General features: G+C 46.7%; 1 protein-coding gene across 1 annotated transcript in view; it reads right to left on the bottom strand.

Annotated features, from left to right (window-relative positions):
* DISC1 (DISC1 scaffold protein) overlaps nt 1–24,955 on the bottom strand; it is a 699,528-nt gene that overhangs the window by 476,151 nt on the left and 198,422 nt on the right. The window contains exon 8 of the mRNA XM_029593853.1: nt 10,953–11,007. Within this exon, the coding sequence (XP_029449713.1) occupies nt 10,953–11,007 (55 nt within the window). The remainder of the gene's footprint in view (nt 1–10,952; nt 11,008–24,955) is intronic.

The raw sequence follows: 24,955 nt of genomic DNA, 5'->3' as shown, positions 1-24,955 counted from the left end.
CTTGCTGGCTACTAGAAGCAAGTGACCCACCAGGTGCCTGAATTTTTTGGAAACCAGAGATCCATCCCATCTACCAAGACGACCTGTGATAGGCGCAAGGTAGTTAGGAACAGCAATCACATCAGCAATAACATATGCCACTTTACGCCAAAATTGTCTTGGGAGTGTGCCTCGTTCGCCACACTCCCACCAACAGTAAGGACTAGAATCAGTATACATTTTATAGTAGTTGATCGGGGTACTATTTGTGCAATGTAACAGATGAATCATTAATTCAACCTCTCTTAGTCAAAGAGAGCTATGCCAGAACCACACCTTAAGTGAAACCAGGTGACCCGCCCAATAATACACTCTAAAATTTGGAAGGGCCATCTCCCCTTGCTTTTTAAAGAACCACAATTGGGAGAGTTTAATACATGGCTGCCTATACCTCCAAATAAATTTAGAGATCAAACCATGGAGGGCATCAAAAACCTTTGCTGGTATGTTGCAGGGAACATGTTGAAAACAATATAAAAATGTTGGTAAAAACTTATTTTGACTTTATTTTGACTAAATTTATACATCCCACCAGGGGATCAGCAAGTCTGCCCATTTCTGCAGATTATAATAAACCTCAGCCAATAAGTGATCAAAATTATGGGCATAGAGAGTTTTTGGGTCTCGTGGAATAAAAATACCAAATATGTAAATCCTTCATGCACAATTTGAAAACTGGCCATACAATCAGGAATAACGGTACGAAAGCCAATAGGGAAGATTTGTCATAATTAATCTTGTACCCCAAGAGTAACCTAAACCGCCGGAGAAGTTCCAACATGGCTGGGCCAGAAACACGTGGATTAGACCAAAAAATTAAAACGTTGTCCGCATATAAAGAAACGTTATGCTCATGGATTCCAAATTGGAAGCCCGTGATGTCCCGGTTTTGTTGTATAGAGGCTGCTAGGGGTTCTATGGCCAGGGCGAAGAGCAATGGGGAGAAAGGAAACCTCTGTCGGGTACCACAGCCAATAGGAAAGAAGGGAGATAGCATCCCATTAATCAACTGTCGAACTTTAGGAGCTTCATACATGGCATGCACCCATCTCATAAATCTATCCGGGAGACCAAATTTACGTAAGTCTGTGAATATTAAGACCAAGAAATATGGTCAAATATTTTTCTGCATCTAGGGATATAATAATGCCTGTTTTCCCCAATTTCTGAGAGAGGTGCAAGATATTAATTAAGCGTCTAGTATTAGCTGTGGACATCCGATCTTTTATGAACCCTGTCTGGTCATGGCGAACTAAGAAAGGGAGCACAGTTTCCAATCAAATCTGTAAGATTTTGGCAAGGATTTTTAGGTCAGAGTTTAACAGTGATATCGGGTGGTATGACCCACACTCAGTTGGGTCTTTCCCCGGCTTTTAAAGAAGAGAAATGGTAGCGTCACCCAATACCCCAAGAAAGACGCAGCAAGGTCCACATTATTATATAGGGATAACAAAAAGGGGGCTACATCTTCCAAATATTTCTTTAAAAAGTCAATTGGGAAACCATCTGGGCCCAGGCATTTTCCAGCTGGAAGAAACCGTACTGCATCCTGGATCTCCAGAAAATCCATCTGATTTTTGATGAGCCCAGCCACACATCTTCCAAAGCCACTGAGCTTCTTCAGATCATACAAGGCTCCCGACCTGTTAGAGAGCATGTGGTTCATTTTTGTACACTGGAATCTGAACTCCAATGGGGCAGTAACAGCTTAACAACCACATTCAGGCAAGAGCTCTCGAAGAGTATCAAAGATGAGCCCGCTTGCTGGGATCTGCCTGATACATTGGAGGAATGAATCAGTTTAGCTATATGTCTAGGTCTCTGATTTCAAGAACGGGCTCAAGAAAGGAGCCTTGCTCGTCGTCCCATTTGCCTTGCCCTTAATTTCTAGCGCTCAGTTTTCAGGTCACCTCCTGACTCAGAAGTCCATGTAAATAGATCACCTCAAGCTGACTAAAAAGGAGAAACAGAGGAGCCAATGCCTCAACTTGTACCTATATTGTTCCAAATCTGGACACTATGCAAACTGCTGTCTAGCCAAGTTGGGAAACTCCAGGACCTAGGTCTGGTGGGAGAAGTCACCCTAGGTCGACCATGTACCTCTCCACAAATCCTAGCACCAGTAAACCACTCATTTGTAGAAATCCATGTGGCTCCACAAGCCTTCCTCAATACTGGCGCGGAAGGCAGTTTCATTTACGAGTCCTTGGTACTCCACTATGGGATCCTGACCATTCCATTGGACGCTGTACTTACAATCTCGTCTGTTCACAGAAAACCCTTACCTGGATAAGTCACGAGGGCCACCATTCCAATCACTATGCAGACAATCCTCCTGCACAGAAATCAGATCAGCTTATATGAGCTACCCAAAGCAGTCAATGCGGTCATCTTAGGCCTACCTTGGTTCATGCTGCACCAGCCACAAATCGATTTGAGTACTCTGCAGATTGCCAGATGGAGCTCCCACTGCCATGATCAGTGTTTTGCCAAGGTTTCACCTGTCATGCAACTCACCCTGCAGCTACCAGGTCTGCCATCTCAGGACAAAGAGTAGGCATATGTCTTTATCAAGCAGCAGGTGGAGGTCCTGCCACCAGATTGCTCCTATGACTGTCCCATCGATTTGATTCCGGGGAAGGTAACACCCAAGTATAGAGTCTACTTGTTATCCATGCCTGAAACAGAGGTCATGTCCAAATATATCAAGGAAAATCATGCAGGGTGTTCATTCACGCTTCTCCGTCACCAGTTGGGGCCGGTTTGTTTTCCATGGGGGAAAAAGAAAAGATGGTTCATTACGCCCTTGTATTGACTACCGTGAGCTCAATGCAATTACCAAGAATCATCATTACACTCTCCCACTGATCACAGAACTCTTCAGCCACCTCAGAGGGGCATAGATATTTTCCAAATTTGACCTGCAAGGGGCATACCACCCTGATTAGGATCCGAGAGGGAGTCGAATGGAATACCACTTTTAATACAGGGATGGACATTGTGAACCCTTGGTAATGCCCTTCGGGATACGCAATGCCCCTGCGGAACTTCAGTTTCTGGTCAATGAGATTTTTCGGGATCTTCCCTACTCCCATGTGGTGATATATCTGGACAATATCCTAGTCTTCTCAAAATCATTTCAGGAACATTGAGATCATGTGAGCAAGTTCTTCAGAGGCTCCATGAGAACTCTCTTTACACAAAGTTAGAAAAATGTACCTTTGAACAGGCTATATCAGTTCCTTGGCTATATCATTTCTCAGCAAGGCCTATGCATGGCCCTAGAGAACTGAAAGCCATCCTGGAGTGGCTCCACCCTGTGGGCCTTAAAGCTCTGCAGTGCTTCCTCGGGTTTGTGAATTATTACAGGCAATTCATTCATTGCTACTCTACCCTGGCTGCACCACTCACTGCCCTTACAAAAAAGGGTTCAGATACCAAGAAGTGGTCTGATAGCGCCATTCAGGCATTCCAGTGTCTCAAGGAAGAATTCACCCATGACTGCACCACCCAGACCCTTCCAAGCCATTCATATTGGAGGTAGATGCTTCTACCCTTGGGGTAGGGGCTGTCCTCCTAAAGCACAAAAACCATGGACTCTCGTGACCTGCTCTTATTTCTCTAAAAAATTTACTCCTGCAGAAAAAATTACACCATTACACGAGCTGCTGGCAGTAAAGCTAGCCTTAGAGGAATTGTGACATCTGCTGGAAAGTGCCATACACCCATGACTGTCTTCACGTACCACAAGAATCTAGAGCATTTGGCGTAAGCATAGTAGCTAAACTCGAAGCAAGGTCATTGGTCATTATTTTTCAACCAGTTTAACTTTGAGCTGCGATATTGCCCTGCCTCTCAGGTTCCTTTCATCCTGAAGGCTCTCAGGAGTTTCCACAACACATCATCAACCGCTCAAGAATCATGGTTGCCGCTACACTGACAGTTCCGCCAGGAAAGACTGTAGTTCTTCAATGACTTCGCCAGAAAGTTCTTCAGTGGGCCCACAACTTCCATTTGGCAGGGTATTCCGGCATCACCCGAACCTTGGAATTGATTTTCCATCATTACTGGTAGTCTCAGATGAAGACCGACACATAAGAACATAAGAAAATGCCATACTGGGTCAGACCAAGGGTCCATCAAGCCCAGCATCCTGTTTCCAACAGTGGCCAATCCAGGCCATAAGAACCTGGCAAGTACCTAAAAACTAAGTCAAGTACCCAAAAACTAAGTCACAAACAATACATAGAGTTCTTCCCCTCTTGTGCCTTGAACAAGAGTTCCTGACCTCAACCTTGGGGGTTGTCACAGCCGCTGCCAGCCCACAAGGAACCCTGGAGCCACTTGGCCACCTGATTTTATCCTTGACCTTCCCCTCTCAAGTGGCAGCATCACTACATAGATAATGGTGGATAATTTTTCAAAGATGGCCCATTTCACCCTTTTCCCTGACCTCCTTTCTGCACCTGAACTGGCCACTCTCATTGTCCAGCAAATCTTCCATCTACATGGGCTCCCTCTCCACATCCTCTCATACTGAGGAATTAGGTTTATGGCCCGCTTCTGGAAAAGCCTGTAGAAGAAGTTTGGGATTATCATGGACTTTTCTTCGGCTTATTATCCCCAGAGCAATGGGCAAACCAAACAAACAAATCAGACCCTCAAGGCATTATTAAGGACCTACATAAACCAACATCAGAACAACTTAGTATCACTACTCCATCTTCAGGGCAGAGTTCTGCCATAAAATCACATGAGCAGCTTGACCGGGTCCTTGTAGGAGGGGAAAGTGGTGAGCCGTTTGGCGTAGGCCCTCTAGCAGGGGGTTCTTTATAGGGTCCCCTGGGGGGTCCTGGCCCGGAATGGCCAGCTCCGATAAGCATTGTGAGACCAGGCCTGGCAGATCTTCTTTCCGAAAGAAGCGTCTCATGGTCCGATATGGTTCTATCTCTGAGGGAAGTTCACTCTCCTCGGGGGGCTCCTCACTTACCTGGGAGTAATCCGAATCCCCATAAGCGGGGCTGTCGGGTGGTGAGTGGCTGCGCCTAGGTCTCGAGGGTCCAGGGACCGGATCAGCCGGAACGGGAGGACCCATCCGAGGAGCAGACTGCATCTGGACAAGGGCGTGAATCCCCTTAAATAATTCCACCCAGGAAAGCGAAGCCGGATCTGGCCGCAGGGGTACCAGGTCTCTCGGGTTCCCTGGCTGCTCGCCGCGGCCTGCTAAGTCCGGTGTGGTCCCTGAGGAACCGCTGGGCTGGGACCGGTCTTGTACTGGAACTCCCATGGCTTCCTCACCTTGGGCACATAGGGAGTCTGCTTCCTCGCTCTGTGTGGTTCTGAGGTTGCATGCTGAGCAGAGGCTTAGAGCATTCATGCCTGATTCTGGAGGTGCCAGCTCTGCGGACGCATGGGCTTTCTTATGCTCCATTCGCCTGAAATGCAGTGTCGCCCAACGATGTGCGCCTAACATGTGCGCTTAACAGCATGCGCCTAGAACGGGCGGCTTTATAAACGTGCGCCTATAAAGGGTGTCTTATGAATGTGCACCTATAAACGGGCGTCTTATAAACGTGCGCCTATAACGGGCGTCTTATAAACGTGCGCCTATAATGGGAGTCTTATAAATGTGCGCCTATAACGGGCGTCTTAGAAAGTGCGCGTATCCTAGTAGCGTGTGCTAACAACGTGCGCCTGTCGCGTGCGCTAACAACGTGCGCCTGTCGCGTGCGCTAACAACGTGCGCCTGTCGCGTGCGCTAACAACGTACGCTTAGCAAGCAACGTGCGCTTAATGGGAGAAGATGAGTAGGCAGGCAAAATGGCAACCTCCTAGGCGGGCTGCCTCGTAGGCAGGCCCAGTTAGTCCACACTTCCTCGGAGACCAAGTAAAGATGTACGCCTTACCTTGTCTTCGGCGCTTCCCGGCTGCGACCCGGGCGGTCTCCGGCTGCGGGGGGAGAGGGGAATACCTTCACCGCTGCGCTTAAGGAAGTGCACCCGCTGCCTCCAGGCCGCACCGGAACTCGTCTCGCTCGGCGGCCAAGTCCACGCCGGGACCGAGGCTGCCTCTAGGCCGCGCCCGAACTCGTCTCGCTCGGGGGCCAAGCCGCGCCCGAGCCCTTCTCGCTCGGGGGCTGGGTCCCTGCCGCGAACCGGCCACCGGACCGAGGCTCTTACCTCCGAGGGACCACGGAAGTCAGCTCGGGAAACTCAACTGGGTGAGTGACCGCCTGGTATCACCACAGGAGTGCGGGGCTCGTCTTCAGTAGGTTTCTTCTATGAATTTAGTCGTTAGAATTTGGAAACACGCTCAGCGAGCGTGGGGTAGCTCCAAACTGCTTTGGAGACGGAAATTATTGATTTGCTTCACTTCCTGTGGGGGTATATGTACCCGTGCTGACGTCAGATCCGTCTCCAACTGCTAGCACGAGCACACAATACCCATTTGTTTTGAGTCCATCTGCTACTTGCTAGGAAAACATTTTTTTTTATTTATCTATCTGTTCTCTGTCTTTTCCATCGCAGTATTATTTTGGCTTCATAAAACTAATAAATTTTGTTTTTTTATTATCTTTTCTCTGTCATTTCCTTCAGCGTCTAGATTTTGGCGTCCCTGAGGCTCCATGGGACCTTTGGCGATAGGTTTGCCTCTCGGGACACCTCACAAGGCCTCTTCCTTTAGCGTCCAGATTTTGGATCCCTGAGGCTTTGAGGGATCTTCAGTGACAGGGACGCCGAAGGGACAGACGTACATGCATGAACGTGTAACGCCCTCCCCTGCAGCCACACCCAGATAGCCATTTTGTACACAGTTGGGTAGCCATGTTACAAGGGAGGCTACCCAACTTCTTGGAGGGGGATGTAAGGCTGCTGGCCTACCGCATACTGCGTGAGGGTCATCTTTATTTTCGCCCTGGGCACCTGCGGGACCAGGATCGGACCGATGAGGCCTGGCGGGAGCTCAGGGCGACTTTCAATGCCCAGGCTTCATTCCCACGGGAGGTAAGTTCCGAGGCCTCTATAGCTGTAAGCCAAGGGAGCGTCTCAGTTGGTGTCGTCAGGAGGGTAGCGGGTGCCGAGACAACCGTTGATGTGGATGACTTGGAAAGGCCATGGAAATAGGCATTTGATACACGAAAATTGTTTACTGTTGTGGAGCGGACAAAGGACGTGCAAGTGGACAAAGTCCCCGTGGCTGCATCGAGACCATTTTGTAGGGTACATTTTTGTCCAGTGCTTTGCACGCACAACAATATGGCTGCAGGGCTCATGCAAGAATGAAGAACAATAGCTGTGGCTTAGTGGGTGAAGAAATCTGCCTTGTTGACCCTTTAGCCTTGTGCACCATTCCTCAAAACATGTTATTAAATTATGCATGCGTGACACTTGTATATTATCACAAGCATATTATATATGTACATGCACTGTTGTGGTGCCAACCAGAAAACCGTGAAAAAAAATAAAATAAGACACTTGAAACCCAAGCATGGGTGTAGCTTGCTTATTGAGGTGGTTAATACCCCTAACTAATTAAGCTATTTCACTTAGATGCAGTTCCAACACTGCTCTCTACATTAATGGCAGGGGTGGAAGGGAAATAGAATGAAAAAGGTTACGAAGAGCCAAGAGAAACAGATAAGTATGTGAGAGAAAAAAAAGTGCAAAAGCTTGATGGGCAGACTGGATGGGCCATTTGGTCTTGGTAAAACAGTGTTGCCCGTCTAGTGCTCCAGAGGGAAATTTTCTTAAAAATAGATGGCATAGGTCAATTTCTTGCATTGTTGAATGTTTTCTATTTGTTTTCCTCTGTCGCCAGGTTGAGACATTGAAAAAGAGGGCCTGAAAACTGAGGAGGGAGGAGCAGGACTTCCTTCAGGCCCCGCGTGCCTGTAGAACATTGCAGGAAGGTATGTGTTGTTGGTTTAACATTAAAAATTTGAAATATTAGGCTTACGATGATGCAAGAGGTGTAAGAAGTGAGGTTTTGTTTAATAATGTCAATAACAAACGGTAATCGCTATGTCTTCATCCTACCCATTTGGGATCATGCGCATCAGTAATGCTTTCGTTTTTCTCTTTTCAGACACAAGTACTTCTGCCTCGGAGAAGGAGGAGGAACAGGATCCACCACCCTTGCCACCCCCACTATCGCCACAACCACAAGGTGAGCCTTTAATAGTATTGGCCTATATAAAGTATGGGCAATTGTCATTTTACGCTGTCAGGCCCACTGGTCCCATTTTCCGTATTTTGCACCCTAGTAGTTACCTCTTTTTTCTCATTTCAGATGTGTAACCGGCGCCACCGCCAGCAGCAATGCCAGCACCCCCCACGCCACCATCCCCAGCCCCCGTTCCTCCAGCCCCACCAGCCATAGAGGCCGAGGAGGTCGTCATCATTGACTATGATGTCCAGGTCGCACCAGAGGCACCAGGAGCGGGTCGCTGGTTTGAGGCCGACCCAGCTTGCGGGGAAGGACCACGGGAGCAGGCTGGGCCCTTTCCCATGGAGGCACACCTGGATGCTGTGCTGGTTCTCCAGATGCGGTTGACCCGCGGCCTGGATGTCATGGAGGGCCTGGTGATGCTGACAGTGGCCATCCTCCAGGACCTGCGGCATGGCAAGCAGGGAAATTATTGAGCTGCTGTGTTCCATGGCAGCAGCTCAATCGCTGTTTATGTCCCGGCCTCCTCTAAGATGACCACCGTCTCCCTGTCATCAATGACAATGCTCCTCTTCTGCCCCCATGGCATGGCCCCTTCCCTTTCCTTCCTCTATTGTATATATTTGTTTTTGGTGTGTACATAGATTAAAAATCTATATATATTTGAGTTTTGAAATAGTCTGTACTGGCTAGAACCCCAAATCTCAGGCAGTAGAGAACAGCCCTCTGCTTTCTGCTCTAGCTCTTGTCCTCCCAGGCAATACATAAGGAATAGAATGGGTGGGGGTAGTGAGCCTGAAGCAGACAAAGTACAGTGCAAAGCAAAGAAAAGCCCTCTGCTCCCTAATCCAACTCCTTCCCTTCTCTTGAACCGCCCTCTCCTCCTGTCTACAGGGAACAGGAACAGGGAGGGGGAGGTGGAAGAGCAGAAGAGTGAAGCTGAAGTGGATAGCAGGACAAAGAATAATTCAGTTTTTGTCTGCATATTTCTATTTCTAATTTGTGATCCCTTTCTCTGTATTTGTTGAGGGTTTGTGATGTGTATACAGAACCAAAGTAAAGTATTCAAATAGCATGCAGGTTCTGTGTAGGGCTCTGTAGCAGTTTAGCTTGATCTGTTTTCCCACTAGAAGGTATATTGGTGATTTAGGAATAGGTGGAATATTTGCAATGTTGCCTTTTCATACAGAGTTGTTGCTATTTGGGTTCTGGGAGTTTGTGCTGTTTTGGTATGGCAGGTTCGCTATATTGGTTTTGAATGAAATTTTGCAGGATTCAGTGTTACTTCACAAAGTGCTTGGTAAACAGGAGACTGGGTGTCACTGTTACTGAAGTGACAAGATAGTTTGAATATTTTTCCTATGGTGAGAAGGGGAAACATTCCAGTTCAGCCCAGCCAGTCATTTCAGAGATTACCTTCAACCAATGTAGTATGAATTTATTTTAAGTCATACATTTAGGTATTTCTTACAGATTTATTTTGCATTCTACCTCCAAAAATCACAGATGACATTCATCTGACACTCTGACATGATTTCTGAAACATATTTGTATTATGTATGTATGTGTGAATATACATAGATAGATATAGATTTACACACACAAAGTTAATTATTTAAAAGCATTATGCTCAATTTTGTGACTTTACAGGATTTTTCTGAGAAGGGTTATAGTGTGAACATAAGCTTATGCTTCCAACGCTGTCTCTCAGAGCACTGTGGAGGCACCAAGAGTAGGACAGAAGGCCCTTGCTCCCAGCAAAAGAATGTAAGGTATTTCGGGAATCGGGAGGATTGAGAGATGGGGTGGGGCTACCGCAATCTTGTAAATACTTGCGGGTGGGTGGATTGGAGAGAAGGGAGGGGGCAGCCTGATTGTGCAATTTAAAAAAAACACTGGGTCGAGGGGTTTCAGTTACATTTTAATAATTTTGGGGGTGCGGAGGGCACGGACCGACAGCGCCTTTATACGATTCTTTGGGGGGAGGGAGAAACAGGATGGCCTGCTGGCCCATTTTTTCATTTGTTATTTTTCATTATTGACAGCACTACTTAGCCGGATATCTTTAAAGATATCCAGCTTAGCGCGTTATCTGATCACACAAGGCCAGATATCTAAAATCCTACTTGGCTGTTTTCAAATAGCCGGATAGGTTTTTGGTATCCGGCTGCATGTAGCCAGGTAACTTTAAGCTTGTATATTCAGCAGGATGTTTATCCCCCTGAATATATGGGACAAGTTATCCGACTAACTTTAGCCGGATAACTTGTCCATTAAACAGCCTATTCAATATTAGCCTCCAAAAAACATAGGGAAAGTAGTAGTTAGCTGGGTGAGGAACTGGTTGAACAAAAGAATCCAGGAAGTGGTAGACAATGAAGCCCATGCTGGTAAAAATAAAGAGACCAGTGGGATGCCTCCGGGCTCAGTGCTTGTTCTTTTTAAAAATGTGGCAATACAAAAGGATTTAATGGAAAAGTGTGTGTTTGCAGATCATGACGACACACAATTCTTTACCAGAGCATACACACCTAGAGCTCTGAAAACTAATGGAATAGTGGCAAGGGGTTTCAAAACTATACTTAAATGCAAAACAAATTTGTGAAATTATGCATTTAGAACACAGAAATCAATTAACCACTTATCAATTACAAGGACCTAAATGGAAATCTGCCAAGACAAAAGGAAACTAGGAGTATTCATCTCAAATTACCTGAACGTTAATAAAATAGCGGATGTATACTTACTTTGTTAGTGGTTTCCTTAATGGACACAATGAGAGACTGTTCTTTTTCCTGAAGGCTGTATGGATTAAAAACAATATATGAAATATTGAACATCTTTTCAAGTCAAGGTCTGCTATACATGTTTATTCATCTGAAGCACAAAACCTTATCCAGGACAAGCCACCCTAAGCTACCTTGACATTTCCCTTTCAGCTGAAAAGGATGTATTGCATATTTCATTAAGTCTTGTGTATTAAAACACTTATGGTACCTAATTTATAGTCTGGTACCTAGCACCATAGTAGCTGAAAGCAGAAAAAGACCAATCAATGTATCCAGTCTAGCCAGTTATTGCTTCCACACTGCCAAGGACAGAAATTACTGTCCTAGTTGGCAACTTTATAGTGCGAGTGCCAGTAGGCTAGTGCTCCTTATCCAAGAAGTTTTTTGTCTTCATCTTCCACTGAATTCCACCTTCCTAGGTAGTTGAGCATCAAGATCCCCCTTTTTTTTTTTTTTTAAAGTTTACAACCAGCATCGCTCTCCTGCCATTTCCAAACACAGTGCCCCACATTAACACTTGCATGGATGTTAGCCACACATCTGGCTGCCTATGTCCTTGCAGCCTTACCAGATGGCTCCTTAGCACCACCAAATTACTACATTGATTCGGTTAACATGAAGAGTGCATAGCCTGCCGAACAGATTCTGCTACGTGTATGCCTATATTTCCACTAGGACTTCTAAAAATCCATATTCAGCACCATTTGAAAATCCCACTGCGTTGCCTGGACCTGAGATAGCCAATAACTTTTTACCTAGTCAAAAAAGTTATCCAAAAAGTACAGAAGCAGGATGGGGGCTGGTAAGGGGTGGCACCAGGTATCATAGTAACACAGTAAATGATGGCAGATAAAAGACCAAAATGATGACTAAATTAGCAGGATACAGCTCATACCAATTTTCAGCATTATCTGGCTAACTTTAGCATAGCATAGCACAGTGAGCGGTCTATGGCTGGCCAGAGAACAGATTCAGGCTAGACTCTGGCGCTTTGCTCATAAACCTTTTATTACTTGCATAAAAACAAAGGCACAGCACTGCTTAGCAGCTTTCAATAGTAACAATACAGCACAGCAGTGTAATACACAGCCTAGTCACTATTGAACTTTCCTCAGCTTCAGCCTCTTCCCCTGGGCTCCCTGGGCCTAGCTTTTTAACCCCTTCTAAGGGGATTACAAACTGGTTAAAAGACAGGAAACAGAGAGTAGGATTAAATGGTCAATTTTCTCAGTGGAAAAGGGTAAACAGTGAAGTGCCTCAGGGATCTGTACTTGGACCGGTGCTTTTCAATATATTTATAAATGATCTGGAAAGGAATACGATGAGTGAAGTTATCAGATTTGCGGATGAAACAAAATTATTCAAAATAGTTAAATCACAAGCGGATTGTGATACATTACAGGAGGACCTTGTTGTGAGGCCCAATCACGATTGCACGCGACCGGACCCCCCTACCTCCTCCATGCGCCCGTCCAAGGTCTTCTTCCCGGCGGTCCGCGGCGCACGGGCCGCGGCGGCAGCTACCCTCCGAGGAGCAGCGTCAGAAGAACCGCGGCTGGCCCCGGCTCTTAAAGGGGCCGGGTCGCGGAATAGAGGCCGGCCCCGGAAGATGACGTCATCAGGGAGGGGAATTTAAACGCCCTCAGTGAAGGTTTGGATGCCTTCACAATCAGGTCCCTGTGTTTGGTTGTTTCCTTGTGCTGCTTTGTCTCCTGATTGACCCCTGCTTGGATTCTGGACCCTGCTGTTTTGCCTGCCGCCTGCCTTGACCCCAGATTGGACTTGGACCCTGCTGTTTTGCCTGCCGCCTGCCTTGACCCCGGATTGGACTTGGACCCTGCTGTTTTGCCTACCGCCTGCCTTGACCCCGGATTGGACTTGGACCCTGCTGTTTTGCCTGCCGCCTGCCTTGACCCCGGATTGGACTTGGACCCTGCTGTTTTGCCTGCCGCCTGCCTCGACCCCGGATTGGACTTGGACCCTGCTGTTTTGCCTGCCGCCTGCCTCGACCCCGGATTGGATTTGGACCCTGCTGTTTTGCTTGTCGCCTGTCTCGACACTTGCCTGGTTTCCGGACTGTGTGTTTGCCTGTTCCTGGCCTGAACCCGGATACGTTGTGGCCCAGCTGAGGTCACCGAGGGGTTGGCTGTTTTCAGGATTTCCACCTTCCGGAGGCGAAGTTCACCAAGGTCCCGCAGGTGGGTGTTCTCTCGCCCCGGGTCAAGGGTCCACTACCATAACAGACCTTGCAAGACTGAAGATTGGGCATCCAAATGGCAGATGAAATTTAATGTGGACACGTGCAAGGTGTTGCATATAGGGAAAAATAACCCTTGCTGTAGTTACACAATGTTAGGTTCCATATTAGGAGCTAACACCCAGGAAAATGATCTAGGCATCATAATGGATAATACTTTAAAATCGTCGGCTCAGTGTGCTGCAGCAGTCAAAAAAGCAAACAGAAGGTTAGGAATTATTAGGAAGGGAATGGTTAATAAAACGAAAAATGTCATAATGCCTCTATATCGCTCCAGGGTGAGACCGCACCTGGAATACTGTGTACAATTCTGGTCGCCACATCTCAAAGATATATAGTTGTGATGGAGAAGGTACAGAGAAGGGCAACCAAAATGATAAAAAGGATGGAGCAGCTCCCCTATGAGGAAAGGCTGAAGAGGTTAGGGCTGTTCAGCTTGGAGAAGAGACAGCTGAGGGGGGATATGATAGAGGTCTTTAAGATCATGAGAGGTCTTGAACGAGTAGATGTGAATCGGTTATTTACACTTTCGAATAATAGAAGGACTAGGGGGCATTCCATGAATTTAGCAAGTAGCACATTTAACACTAATCGGAGAAAATTCTTTTTCACTCAACGCACAATAAAGCTCTGGAATTTGTTGTCAGAGGATGTGATTAGTACAGTTAGTGAAGCTGGGTTCAAAAAAGGTTTGGATAAGTTCTTGGAGGAGAAGTCCATTAACGGCTATTAATCAAATTTACTTAGGGAATAGCCACTGCTATTAATTGCATCAGTGGCATGGGATCTTCTTAGTGTTTGGGTAATTGCCAGGTTCTTGTGGCCTTGTTTGGCCTCTGTTGGAAACAGGATGCTGGGCTTGATGGACCCTTGGTCTGACCCAGCATGGCAATTTCTTATGTTCTTATGAAAACGCCCTCAGAACAGAAGTCCCTTCTAGTCTGTGGCTTAAGGTGGGCCAGGCTAAATGCCTGGTTCCAGGGATTTTAAAGGGGGTCTATCAAACACTCCTTTATATGGGTATATTCAGCAGCATACCCACTAACCAGATAACTTTGGCCTAGATTTTCTAATCTACCGCAGCGTCATGAATCGCGCAGTACAGTGGGGAGGGGGGGGGCAGGCCTGCGATCGCTGCCGGCTTTCACACCCAATAGCGCCATCGTAAAAAGTGGTGCTATTGGGCGCGAAATTGGAAGCGAAAAGGCTCCTTACCTTTTCGCCGTCCACGCTGTCTTTACTTCGTCCACCCCAGTACTGCCCCGATTCCTCCTGTTCCAGTCTTGACGCCATCCCTTTTTAGTGATCGACGCAAAAGGGGACTTTTCACGAAAAGGGACTTTTCGCGTGCGATCGCTTTGAAAAATGACCCCCTTTGCTAGCTGCCAGTAGCTGAATATTGAGCTCTTAGTTCTTACTATCCTAGTGTGGATAGTGGGTGGATCCTTGGACACTGTGGCAGCTGACCACGTCCACGGGGGGGCAGTCCCGTGAGGGACCACGATGTCAGGCTACACTCTGGACACATAAACAGTTTTGGAAACCACCAGAGATGGCAGTAGTGAGTAGTAGATGTTGAGCCCGGCTGGGCGAGTATCCCACAGGACGCTGGAACAGCGGATCCACTGCTTGGCTATGCTGTAGTGGAAAGAGTCTGAGAGTTATGAGTACACAGTGAGAAACATACAGGGATAGATTTTATAAAAGTACACCGGATTTTAATAGATACGCGCGTAGCCACGCGTATCCTTTAAAATCCGGGGTCGGTGTGCGCAAGGCTGCCCAAAATCGGCAGCCTGCACGCGCTGAGCCACGCAGCCTACCTCCGTTCCCTCCGAGGCCGCTCCAAAATCAGAGCGGCCTCGGAGGGAACTTTCCTTCCACCCCCCCCCCCGTGCCTTCCCCTCCCTTCCCCTACCTAATCCACCCACCAGCCCTATCTAAAACCACCCCCCCCCCCACCTTTGTTTTAAAAGTTACGCCTGCCTCTCGCACGCGCCGGCCAGCTGGCTGGCGCGCGATTCCCCGGCCACAGAGCTGTTTCGGAGGCCTCGGCCACGCCCCCGAAACTCCCCCGGGCCGGAACCACACCTGCAGCCCCGCCCCCGATTGACACGCCGCTGCGACACGCCCCCCCCCCCCCCAGAAAGCCCCAGGACTTGCGCTCGCCGCCGAGCATATTCAACATAGGCTTGGCGCGCGCAGGGGGGAACTTGGGGCAGGTTTTCGGGGGGTACGCGCGTACCCCTTTGAAAATCTGCCCCACAGAGTCCCAGGTAGAATAGGAGAAGCTCTGAGACAGGGAGAGCAGGCCCTCGAGCGAGTACCTGGTCCCTTAGAGCAGGGAGACTCAGTGGTATTGTACTTACACAGCGGTTCCACTAGACGAGAGATCTGGCACTGGAACAGAGGACAGGCCCTCGAGGAGCAAGTACCTGGTTCCAGGTAAGCAGTACTGTGGAATAGATGGTAGTTGTACTCTCAGATGGATACTGTTAGTGACGTCTTCCAAGTAGACAGGACTGTAGATGCAGGCAGCGTCTCAGGGAACATGGGCCCTCGAGGAGCGAGTACCGGTTTCCTGATAGCACCTGAAAGAAGCAGAAGAGGCCCCCGAGGAGCGGGCACCCCATTAGCAGTAAGAGTTCCAGATATCGCTGGAGTGGCAGAGTAGCTTTGGTATGGAGAGCAAATCCCATCTGTAGAATCCGAGTCGTTGCTAACTCGATTAGCTAGCAAAAGAGGTAGGCTTAAATATCCGGGCAGCGTGACGTCATCTCAGGGGGACGCCCCTGAGGTTTGCGCCAATGAGGAAATAAAGATGAGGGCGGCATGCGCGCGCGCGCCGTATGGTACCTTGGAGGAGCATGGCGGGAAGCAGCACCAAAGCCGGTCCAGGGACGCCGGGGAGGTCAGCAGACAGACGCCATGGCAGCCAGTAGTCCGAGGTGAGTGGGAGGAGCCGCAAGAAGAGTAAGGTAGGCGGGGCAAAGCCATCGTAGACCGACGGTCGCAACAATTAGTAGCCTCCCAGACTCCAGCTGCTAATTAATTCTATCATTGGAGATACACCTCAATTCTGCAAAATTCTTTGGTCAATACTGAATATTTGGAGATACTCAGCTCACAGTACTTTCTTTTATGTAGCAAAATATTCGGGCCCGCTCAGGCAATTTTGAGTTTTATACTATGAAGATTTTTTAATTTGCATATTTTTTTGCACTGCACCAAATTTTGCAGAATAGATGAAATAGACCAAAGGGGAAAGAAGGAGGGAGGAGAGAAGTCAGCAACATTTTTGGACAAAATGTCAGAACAACAAAATGCAATTAAGGGGGAATGGAATAGATTCTCTCCCTGTTTGTCTCTCACAGTTCTCACACTCTCCCTGCCACTGTCCTTCTCTCACATCTCTCGCTCTCTCACCAACTACTGTTCTTTTACAGCACTCATACTCTGTCTCTCTGATAGCTCTTGCATCCTCTCTGCCTGTCTCTTGTTCCAACAGTTCTCACACATTCTGTGTCCCTCACAGCTCTTGCTCTCTCACCATCTATGTGCCTCACGGTTCTTGCTCCATCCCTGTCTCTCATAACTCATGCATGCACTCCTGCCTCTCTCTCACACAGCTCATGCTCTCTCTCCGCCTGCATTTCTCACTGCTCATGCACTCACCCCGCCTGCGTTTGTCTCTGCTCATGCACTCTTCCTGCATTTCTCAATCTCTCACATTCTCTCTGCCTGTCTCTCCAACAGTTTTCACATTCTCCATATACCTCACATCTCTTACTCTGTTCCTGTCTCTCCCTAACAGCTCTTGCTCTATCATTGCTTATGTTTCTCTCAGAACTCTTGCTCTCTGTCTACATCTTTCTTATAGCTCTCATTCTCATAATTCTCTCTCTCTCTCTCTTAGACTGGTTTTTCTTAGCAGTCTCTCTCTTTCTAAGCCTGATTATGTGTCTATAGAGAAAAAGATTAGTATATCAGGCCTTCCAGTCCACCTTCCCTCCTACTCTGTGGGACTATGGGCTGCTTCCCAGAACAGGCAGACATACAGGCTATTAAAAATGTGCCTCCTGCCCAGGCTAGCCCTAGAGTGCATTTACTATCTTATCATACTAAGCTGCTAAAGTGGGATGATCCTGTGGAGGGTAGTTCCTGCTGCAGACACAGAGCAGGACCAAGACAGTGGCTCCTAAGTCTTTGATCCATGTGCAGGGTGCTAAGCTAAAGATTTTCACCTGCCACAGCTAGTCAACCTCTGCCACAGAAGGCAGTAACAAAGCACAAGCACAATCTTATAATATACAATGGTGATCAAGGAGTAATCATTTCAGATTACCTCAAGCTAGTCAGTCAATGTAATAAAGCTACAGAGAATGCTATCAGAATGCTTGGCTGCATATGGAAAGGTATTAGCAGCAGGGAAAAGGAGGCAATATTGTCTTTATACAGGTGATGTGTGAAACCCCACCTTGAATACTGGGTTCCGTTCTGCAGGCAGAAAGAAGCATTCAGAGAAGGGCTACTAAAAATGACACAAGGCCTGCAGCACCAACTCTACAAAGAAAAGCAAGAGACACTGAAAATGAACTCACTGGAGGAAAGGAGGGAAATGTGTGATATGACAGAAACATTCAAATATTTGACAGGTTTCAATAAATTACAGGATGGTGAAATGTTCCACAAAAAGGAATTTCAAGCAAAGGAGTCATGATATGAAGTCGGAGGGAGAAAACATGAGAAAATACTTCTTTACTGAGAAAGTGGTAAATGCCTTGAATAACCTACCTATAACTCCACTTAAAATCACCTCTTATCTGACGATTTTTGCAAGAATTATTTACTAAGCATATTTTAGTGTATAGTTTTTAGACTCTCATATGTATTGATGAGTATTTATACCACTGTTAATGTGATTAAATAAAAAATGTGCAATATTTTATTAATGAAAGAAATTTTTATGGGACAAAGAGGAAGGTTTCATACTACGCTCTTTTTACCACTGCAATCGGATAATGTATTCTTTGAAATCATCAACCGACCTCCTCCGGCCGAGTTTTTTATATATTTTTCTCTATGTAGTGTGAATTTAAAATCCTTAGCGTTAATGCCGTATCAATGTGCAACTTTAAAGCACCTGCTTGTTTTTACTAATGTCAAGACTTTGATCTAAGCGTACAACCGACTTATCTGTTTAAGGTGAACTGTGTCCCAACGTGGCCGCGTTTCAGATCCCATGGATCTTTCCTCAGGGTTTTTTTCCTCCTTTGAGCTGTCGGTAATCCTTCACTGGTGGCAACAGATCATCAGGCCGCCGTGAAGTTGATTTCAAGATGGAAGAACAAGCCTACGAAAAGCTTCATGCCGACGAAAACTCCCGATGAATATTGACTCGCTGAAGAATTACCGACAGCTCGAAGGAGAAAAAAAACCCCTGAGGAAAGATCCGTGGGATCTGAAACGCGGCAACGTTGGGACACAGTTCACCTTAAACAGATAAGTCAGTTGTATGCCTAGATCAAAGTCTTGACATTAGTAAAAATAAGCAGGTGCTTTAAACTTGCACACTGATACGGCATTAACGCTAAGGATTTTAAATTCACACTACATAGAGAAAAATATATAAAAAACAGGGCCGGAGGAGGTCGGTTGATGATTACAAAGAATACATTACCCGATTGCAGTGGTAAAAAGAACGTACTATGAAACCTTCCTCTTTGTCCCATAAAAATTTCTTTCATTAATAAAATATTGCACATTTTTTATTTAATCACATTAACAGTGGTATAAATACTCGTCAATACATACGAGAGTCTAAAAACTATACACTAAAATATGCAAAGTAAATAATTATTCTTGCAAAAATCATCAGATAAGAGGTGATTTTAAGTGGAGTTATAGAGTTTCAAGATATATATCCCTCTAAAGATACATTTTTCAGTGCATTCATTTGGTTGAATAACCTACCAGCAGAGGAGATACAAACCAATACTGTGACAGAATTCAAGAATAATTGCGACAGATTAATTCATTCATTCATTGTTTTTATAACTTGCTTTATTATTTAGATAACCTCCAAGCGAGACTCTCATGAAGTGTGAGCCCTTGAGCTGTGATGACATTGGTGCTGCCCAGCTGGTAAGCCAGCTGCGCCCCCACAGACAATAGGTGGATTCACTCTGACTGGGAAAAGGGCTTATGTTTCACCTGTTCCAGCCTCTTCCCCCGCAGGTTGAGCTCTTGGATTCTGAGACCAGCAGCACTTAGGCGAAAGTCCAGAGAAGAGGAAGTAGTCAGAGTGAGTAAGCAGGCCAAAATCAGGACAGACAGCAGACAAGAGAGAAGTGGTTCAGGCAGTGGTCACGGCAGGCGGATATCAAGCAGCAGTGTCCAGGCAACGGCGTCCAGGCAAAGGTCAGGGCAAGCAGAGATCAGGCAGCATCAGTAACCAGGCAATGGTCAGGCCAAGAAAATAATCCGAAGGGGAGGCAGGATCAAGACTGGAACAAAGGTAGGGCAGGCAGGAAAAAGGTGAAGCTAGAGCAGGCTGGATCAAGGCAAAGGACTAAGCAACATATACTGCAAGTAGGCACGCGACTGGAGTTTAAATATCCAGCCGCACTGATGTCATCAGAAGGCGCTGTGACTCTGCCTCCCTCCGTGGGGCCTATTTAAATGGACGGCGTGTGCACTTGGGTGCACCTAGGGGAAGGTATCCTGGAGGAGGTGATAGTGGCATCTCTGCCATGGCTGAGGTTGTGGTGTTTCCGAGTGAGTGAGGCTCGTCGCGGGACCATCCCACAGTCGGAACAAAGTTACAGAGCTACAATAGTTTTTAAAAATCACATACATTAAACTATAAAATACATTTAACTAAATCTAAAAAAATATATATTAAAATAATAAAAAAATAATGCTTTATAAATGCAATCTAATCTTCCTTTGTGGCAAATACAGCACTTACCTATTTAAAATTAGTACTGACATTGCCAAGGAATCTCCTGCCCACTGGCACAAATTTCTACAACTATAGGAGGCCTTCATCCACACTCTATCTCTTCTAAGGCTCGAAGTAGAATCCTAAACTATTGGTTGAGTTTTCCTGGATGCAATATTTTCAATACTTTATCATGTACACCTTAAGCTTTCCTGTTTACTTTCATGCTGTAATCTCTGTCTTAATGGGTTTGGGAGGGAAGGGACTGGCTTAGATTCTGGGGATCGAATTATGTCACCTCATATTGTTGTTTTCTGCACATAAACTGCTTATGTAAAAACTGGTGATCCTTTTATACTGAGTTCTAATATGTATAAGAAACGTGCATGCTGGAATGTACATTTTTAATGCTACTTCCTTTAATAAAAAGTTTAACCATTAAATTAGATTGACAAACATCAGTTGAATGCATTGTTAAATTACTAGGTCTTTATCATGAAATGTCTGGATTCCCAAATCTCCAGACAGGCCTGAATTTTCCAATAGGCCTACTAAGCCTGTGCCTGGTGGGGATGGGGGTGAACATCTGGGGGCACGGAGCTGGCTGATGATTCACTATCTTCCAGCTGGTCAGAATCTCACTCAGCAGAGAAATCCCTTCGCATTTTACTTCAGCCTCTCTCTTCCCAGGCAGCTGCAGAGAACAGGAAGGGAAGGGACCAGTAAGGAGCAGAATAAAGCAAAGCAAAGCTCAGCTGCTCTGCTCCCCAATCCAGCCCCTCCCCTCCTGTTCTATTCAGAAAGAGAAGGAAAGAGGGAGTGGGGGTCACAAGAGACTAACAAAACCTGAATTTCAGATTCAGATAACTTTATTGGCATAATTATTTTATCTGTTACCAAAGTAATACATAAATTGGCTAAAATAAAAAGGAACACATTTACAAAATAGTGATAACTGTAACCCCACTCCGGTGTTTCTATCCCGCAGGTGGGGACATAAAAGAATTTGTTTCTCCTCAAGGCTGGAACCTCTCACTGGCTAGCTCTTTCACATTCCCTCTTTCTCCCAGGGCCGGATTCTTTGTAGGTGGGGGGGGGGGGGGGGAGAGCTACAATTCCAGGGTGCAATGTGACAGGGGTGACCTTTTTACACATTCTTCTGTTGCTCTTTGTGCTTCCTTGGGAGAGGACACTTGTCCTTAATGTGTGTGCAGAGAGTGTAAAATAAATAATCTGGAGTCACTGGTTTAGTGTCCAAAATTAAAGTCTTTACTGTTTTAACACTGGTGATGAATGGCACAAAACTCAAACTGCAGCACCACAGAATTCTCTTCTCAATTTCTTAACAGTCTCTTCCCTCTATCTGTGCAGGACTCACTTATCAGGGCCAGGGAAACATCCACTTTCTTGAATTAAGACAAATGGAGCTCCCAGAGGGGCAGGGTCTTTTAGGTTGGTCAAAAACCCCTTCCAAGCCGATAGATATAGTACAAGTCTATGGCACAGAGACTAAATCTTGTGTCTCTCTCCCCAGGGTGGTGAAACTCTGGATGAGGGTCCCCAGTGCAAGGTGCTTTCTTCACTCATGGTGAGCAGATCTTCAGGCTCTCCCCATAGTTCTTAGACTTTTCTTCTCCCTGGATCCTTGATGGGAAGGATCCCGTTGAAGCAAGCAGCTTTCTTGCTTCAGACAGGAAGGAAGGTCAGCCAAAACTTCCTCCTGGATCTTCTAACAAAACAGTTTCTTTTCCCCAAAAAACTGATATTAACACCAGAGTTGTTCCTTCCAGATGGTCACCACCACTTCAGGGGCAGGTCTTCCCTATCCCTGGGTGTCCGAGACACAGGGTTCCCCAATCCATGTGCCCAAGAAGGCCCAGGTGTCTCACAAGGCTCCTACCACGAAAAATCTCAAAAGCCTCAAAACCAACTCAGAGGGATATCACAACCAGCTAGTGAGTAGACTGGAAAGGAAAACCCCTCCTGATCCTGGTCAGTATCCCCAGGCTATTTTAGCCTGATTCTACTGAGTGAGCCCGAAAAAAACCAAAATCTAAGCTCCCCTCTACATCCTAACTCTTAGCAAACCAAAAGGGACAGCCTCTCGAGCCCTCTGGGGAGAACTGCTAAATAGACTCTCAAAGGGCTGGCCATTCCTGACCCCTCAAAGGGAGGGGCTGCATTTGAATGGTACCTCCCCTCACATTAACCTGCACTCTCTCTCCAGCTGAAATAAGGGCTCACCCGGGTCTAAATGGAGAATTGACCAAAGGGTCTGTCATACAACTGTGAAATAGTTAAATCACAAACAGATTGTGAAGAATTGCAAGAAGACCTTACGAGACAGGGGGATTGGTTGTCTAAATGGCAGATTAAATGTAATATGAACATGTACAAAGTGATGCATATAGAGAAGAATAATGTAACAATACTGGCTACTAGGCGGCCTCCCTGCCAGCAGGGGCCCTCAGTGGGCTGCACTCAATCCTGCTCTAGTCTCCACCATGAAAGCTGCATGATGCAGCAAAGCCAGCTCTATATAACCTTCCCTCACTCTTTGCTTATGGTCTTCACCATCGAGTCACCTCAGCTTCTTGCTCCAGCCACCCTTGTGGTTTTGTGCTTCCTCTGTGGCTTGTTTAGTCCTTCTTGTCTTATCTTGTTTCTGTTTGTTTTCCTGTGGGCTTCCTTTTCCTGTGGGCCTCCCAGTGGTCCTCCTGTTTCCTCCATCTCCCATGGTTATGGGAACAAAGCTTGTCCCATGCTTTGTTCCTATCCAGTCTGAGCCTCCCAGTCGCCCTCCTAATCTATGTATTTCTTGCCCTTGTCCTGTCTAGGTCTCCTGGTGGCCTAGCTTGTCTGTATTCCTTGTCTTATCCTTGCCTCATCCCAGAGGCCTATTCTGACTCTGTGTTCCTTGTCCAGAACTTGTCTTACCCAGGCCTCTCTGTGGCCTAACTAGCCTGTCTGTACCCTACCTTGCACCCCCATTCCAGTTTCAGCCTTGTTCCTGTCTGTGGGTTTTACCTGGTTTCTGCCTTTGTGTTCCTAGCCTTGCCGCTCCATCCTACCTTGTTTCTCTGTCCTGCTTTGCATTGCCTCCAGTCAGCCTTCCTCAGACTGATTTTTTATTGCTGACCTGAACTGACTTCTGCTCATGCTTTGTCCTATCTCCGCCTGCTTTAATCTCTGTCTGGACTCCTACTCTGTTTGATCTCTTCCTGCCCAGACTCCTGCCTGAATACAGTTCTGCCTGCCCTGACCACAGCCTGCCTTGTCCCTGCCACAGAAGACCTTCAAGCTCTGTATTGTTCCTGTTCAGGGATGATCTTGAAATGGGCCTGCCCAGTCCTGACAAATAATCCAAACTATAATTACATAATGCTGGGTTTCATATTAGGTGTCACAACCCAGGAAAAGGACTTGGAATTACTGAGGGCAATATTTTGAAATCCTCAGCTCAGTGTGCAACAGTGGTCAAAAAAGCAAACAGAATGTTAGGTATTATAAGGAAAGGAATAGAAAATTGTCATGGATGTAAGTCCTTGGGTTGAGGCGTCGTTGAAGCAGCCTAGTAGGCAAACCTACTAAGCCCATACCGACAGCTGTTGGACATGCCTTTGCTGGGACGGAAGCTGGTGTTTTACCTACACCAGCCCCATTTCCTGCAGGTTGAGCCTTGAGCTCCAGGGGCCAACAGTGCTTAGGCGAGTATCCCTTAAGGAGCGGTCAGAAATAGTCCAGGTACGAGCAGAGATCAGGGCTGGCAGCGAGGAGACAGGCTCCAGGTACAAGCCAAAGTCAGGGCCAGCAGCGAGAGACAGTTTCAGAATCCGGGCCGAGGCCAGGAGAGCAGAAGTACAAAGAGAAGCCGGTGTCCGTAGCAGATGTCAGTTACCAGACAGCGGGCAAGAAAGTAGTCAGGGTCTGTAGCAGAGGTCAATACTAGGCACAGGTAAGAGAGTAATCAGGATCCGAAGCAGAGTCAGGTAGAGACAAATGGACAGGACAAGTCAAGGTACAGGAGTGAGACACAAGCAAGACAACCAAGACAGGGATGGCAAGGCAAGGAAGCAACAAGGAGACAAGGAGGCAAGGCACAGAAACATGACTAGCAACATGCACTGCAAGGCAGAGGGACCTGTTGCTGAGGTAGTGGGCTGAAGCACAGCAGGGGTTTAAATTCCCAGCCGCGCTGATGTCATTAAGGGAACATTGGCAGGGCTTTCCTGCTATGGGGACTAGAAAGCTAGGAGGAGGGCATGTGTGCCTAGAGGGAGGCACAGCGCGACAGGGCCTGCGCATGATGGCGATGTCCCAGCTATGCGAAGATCCTGGTAGTGTCCAGAGGCTTCAATGGTACATGGGATAGGTGCGGCCAGTCCAGGGTCTCCCATAAAATGGAAGATATCATAATGCCTCTGTATCAATCCATAGTGTGACCACACCTTGACTATTATGTGCAGTTCATGTCGCCTCCATTTCTAAAAGATGTAGCAGAACTAGAAAAGGTGCAGAGAAGGGTGACCAATATGATAAAGGTTATGAAACAGCTCCCCTATGAGAAAAGGCTAAACAGGTTAGGGCTTTTTAGCCTGGAGAAGAGACAGCTGAGATAAGATATGATAGTCTAAAGGAAAAGTACATAAACCACTATTAGCCATGAGGACTTAGGAAAGTCATTGCTTATCCAAGTTATGAGCAAGAAGGATTGAAACAATTCTTTGGAATCTTACCAGGCACTTGTGACCTGGATTGGCC

This window comes from Rhinatrema bivittatum, chromosome 3 (assembly GCF_901001135.1).
Source record: "Rhinatrema bivittatum chromosome 3, aRhiBiv1.1, whole genome shotgun sequence".
NCBI classification, from domain to species: Eukaryota; Metazoa; Chordata; class Amphibia; order Gymnophiona; family Rhinatrematidae; genus Rhinatrema; species Rhinatrema bivittatum.
The sequence above is the reverse complement of the archived record's forward strand: the minus strand, read 5'-3'. Positions and strand labels throughout refer to the sequence as shown.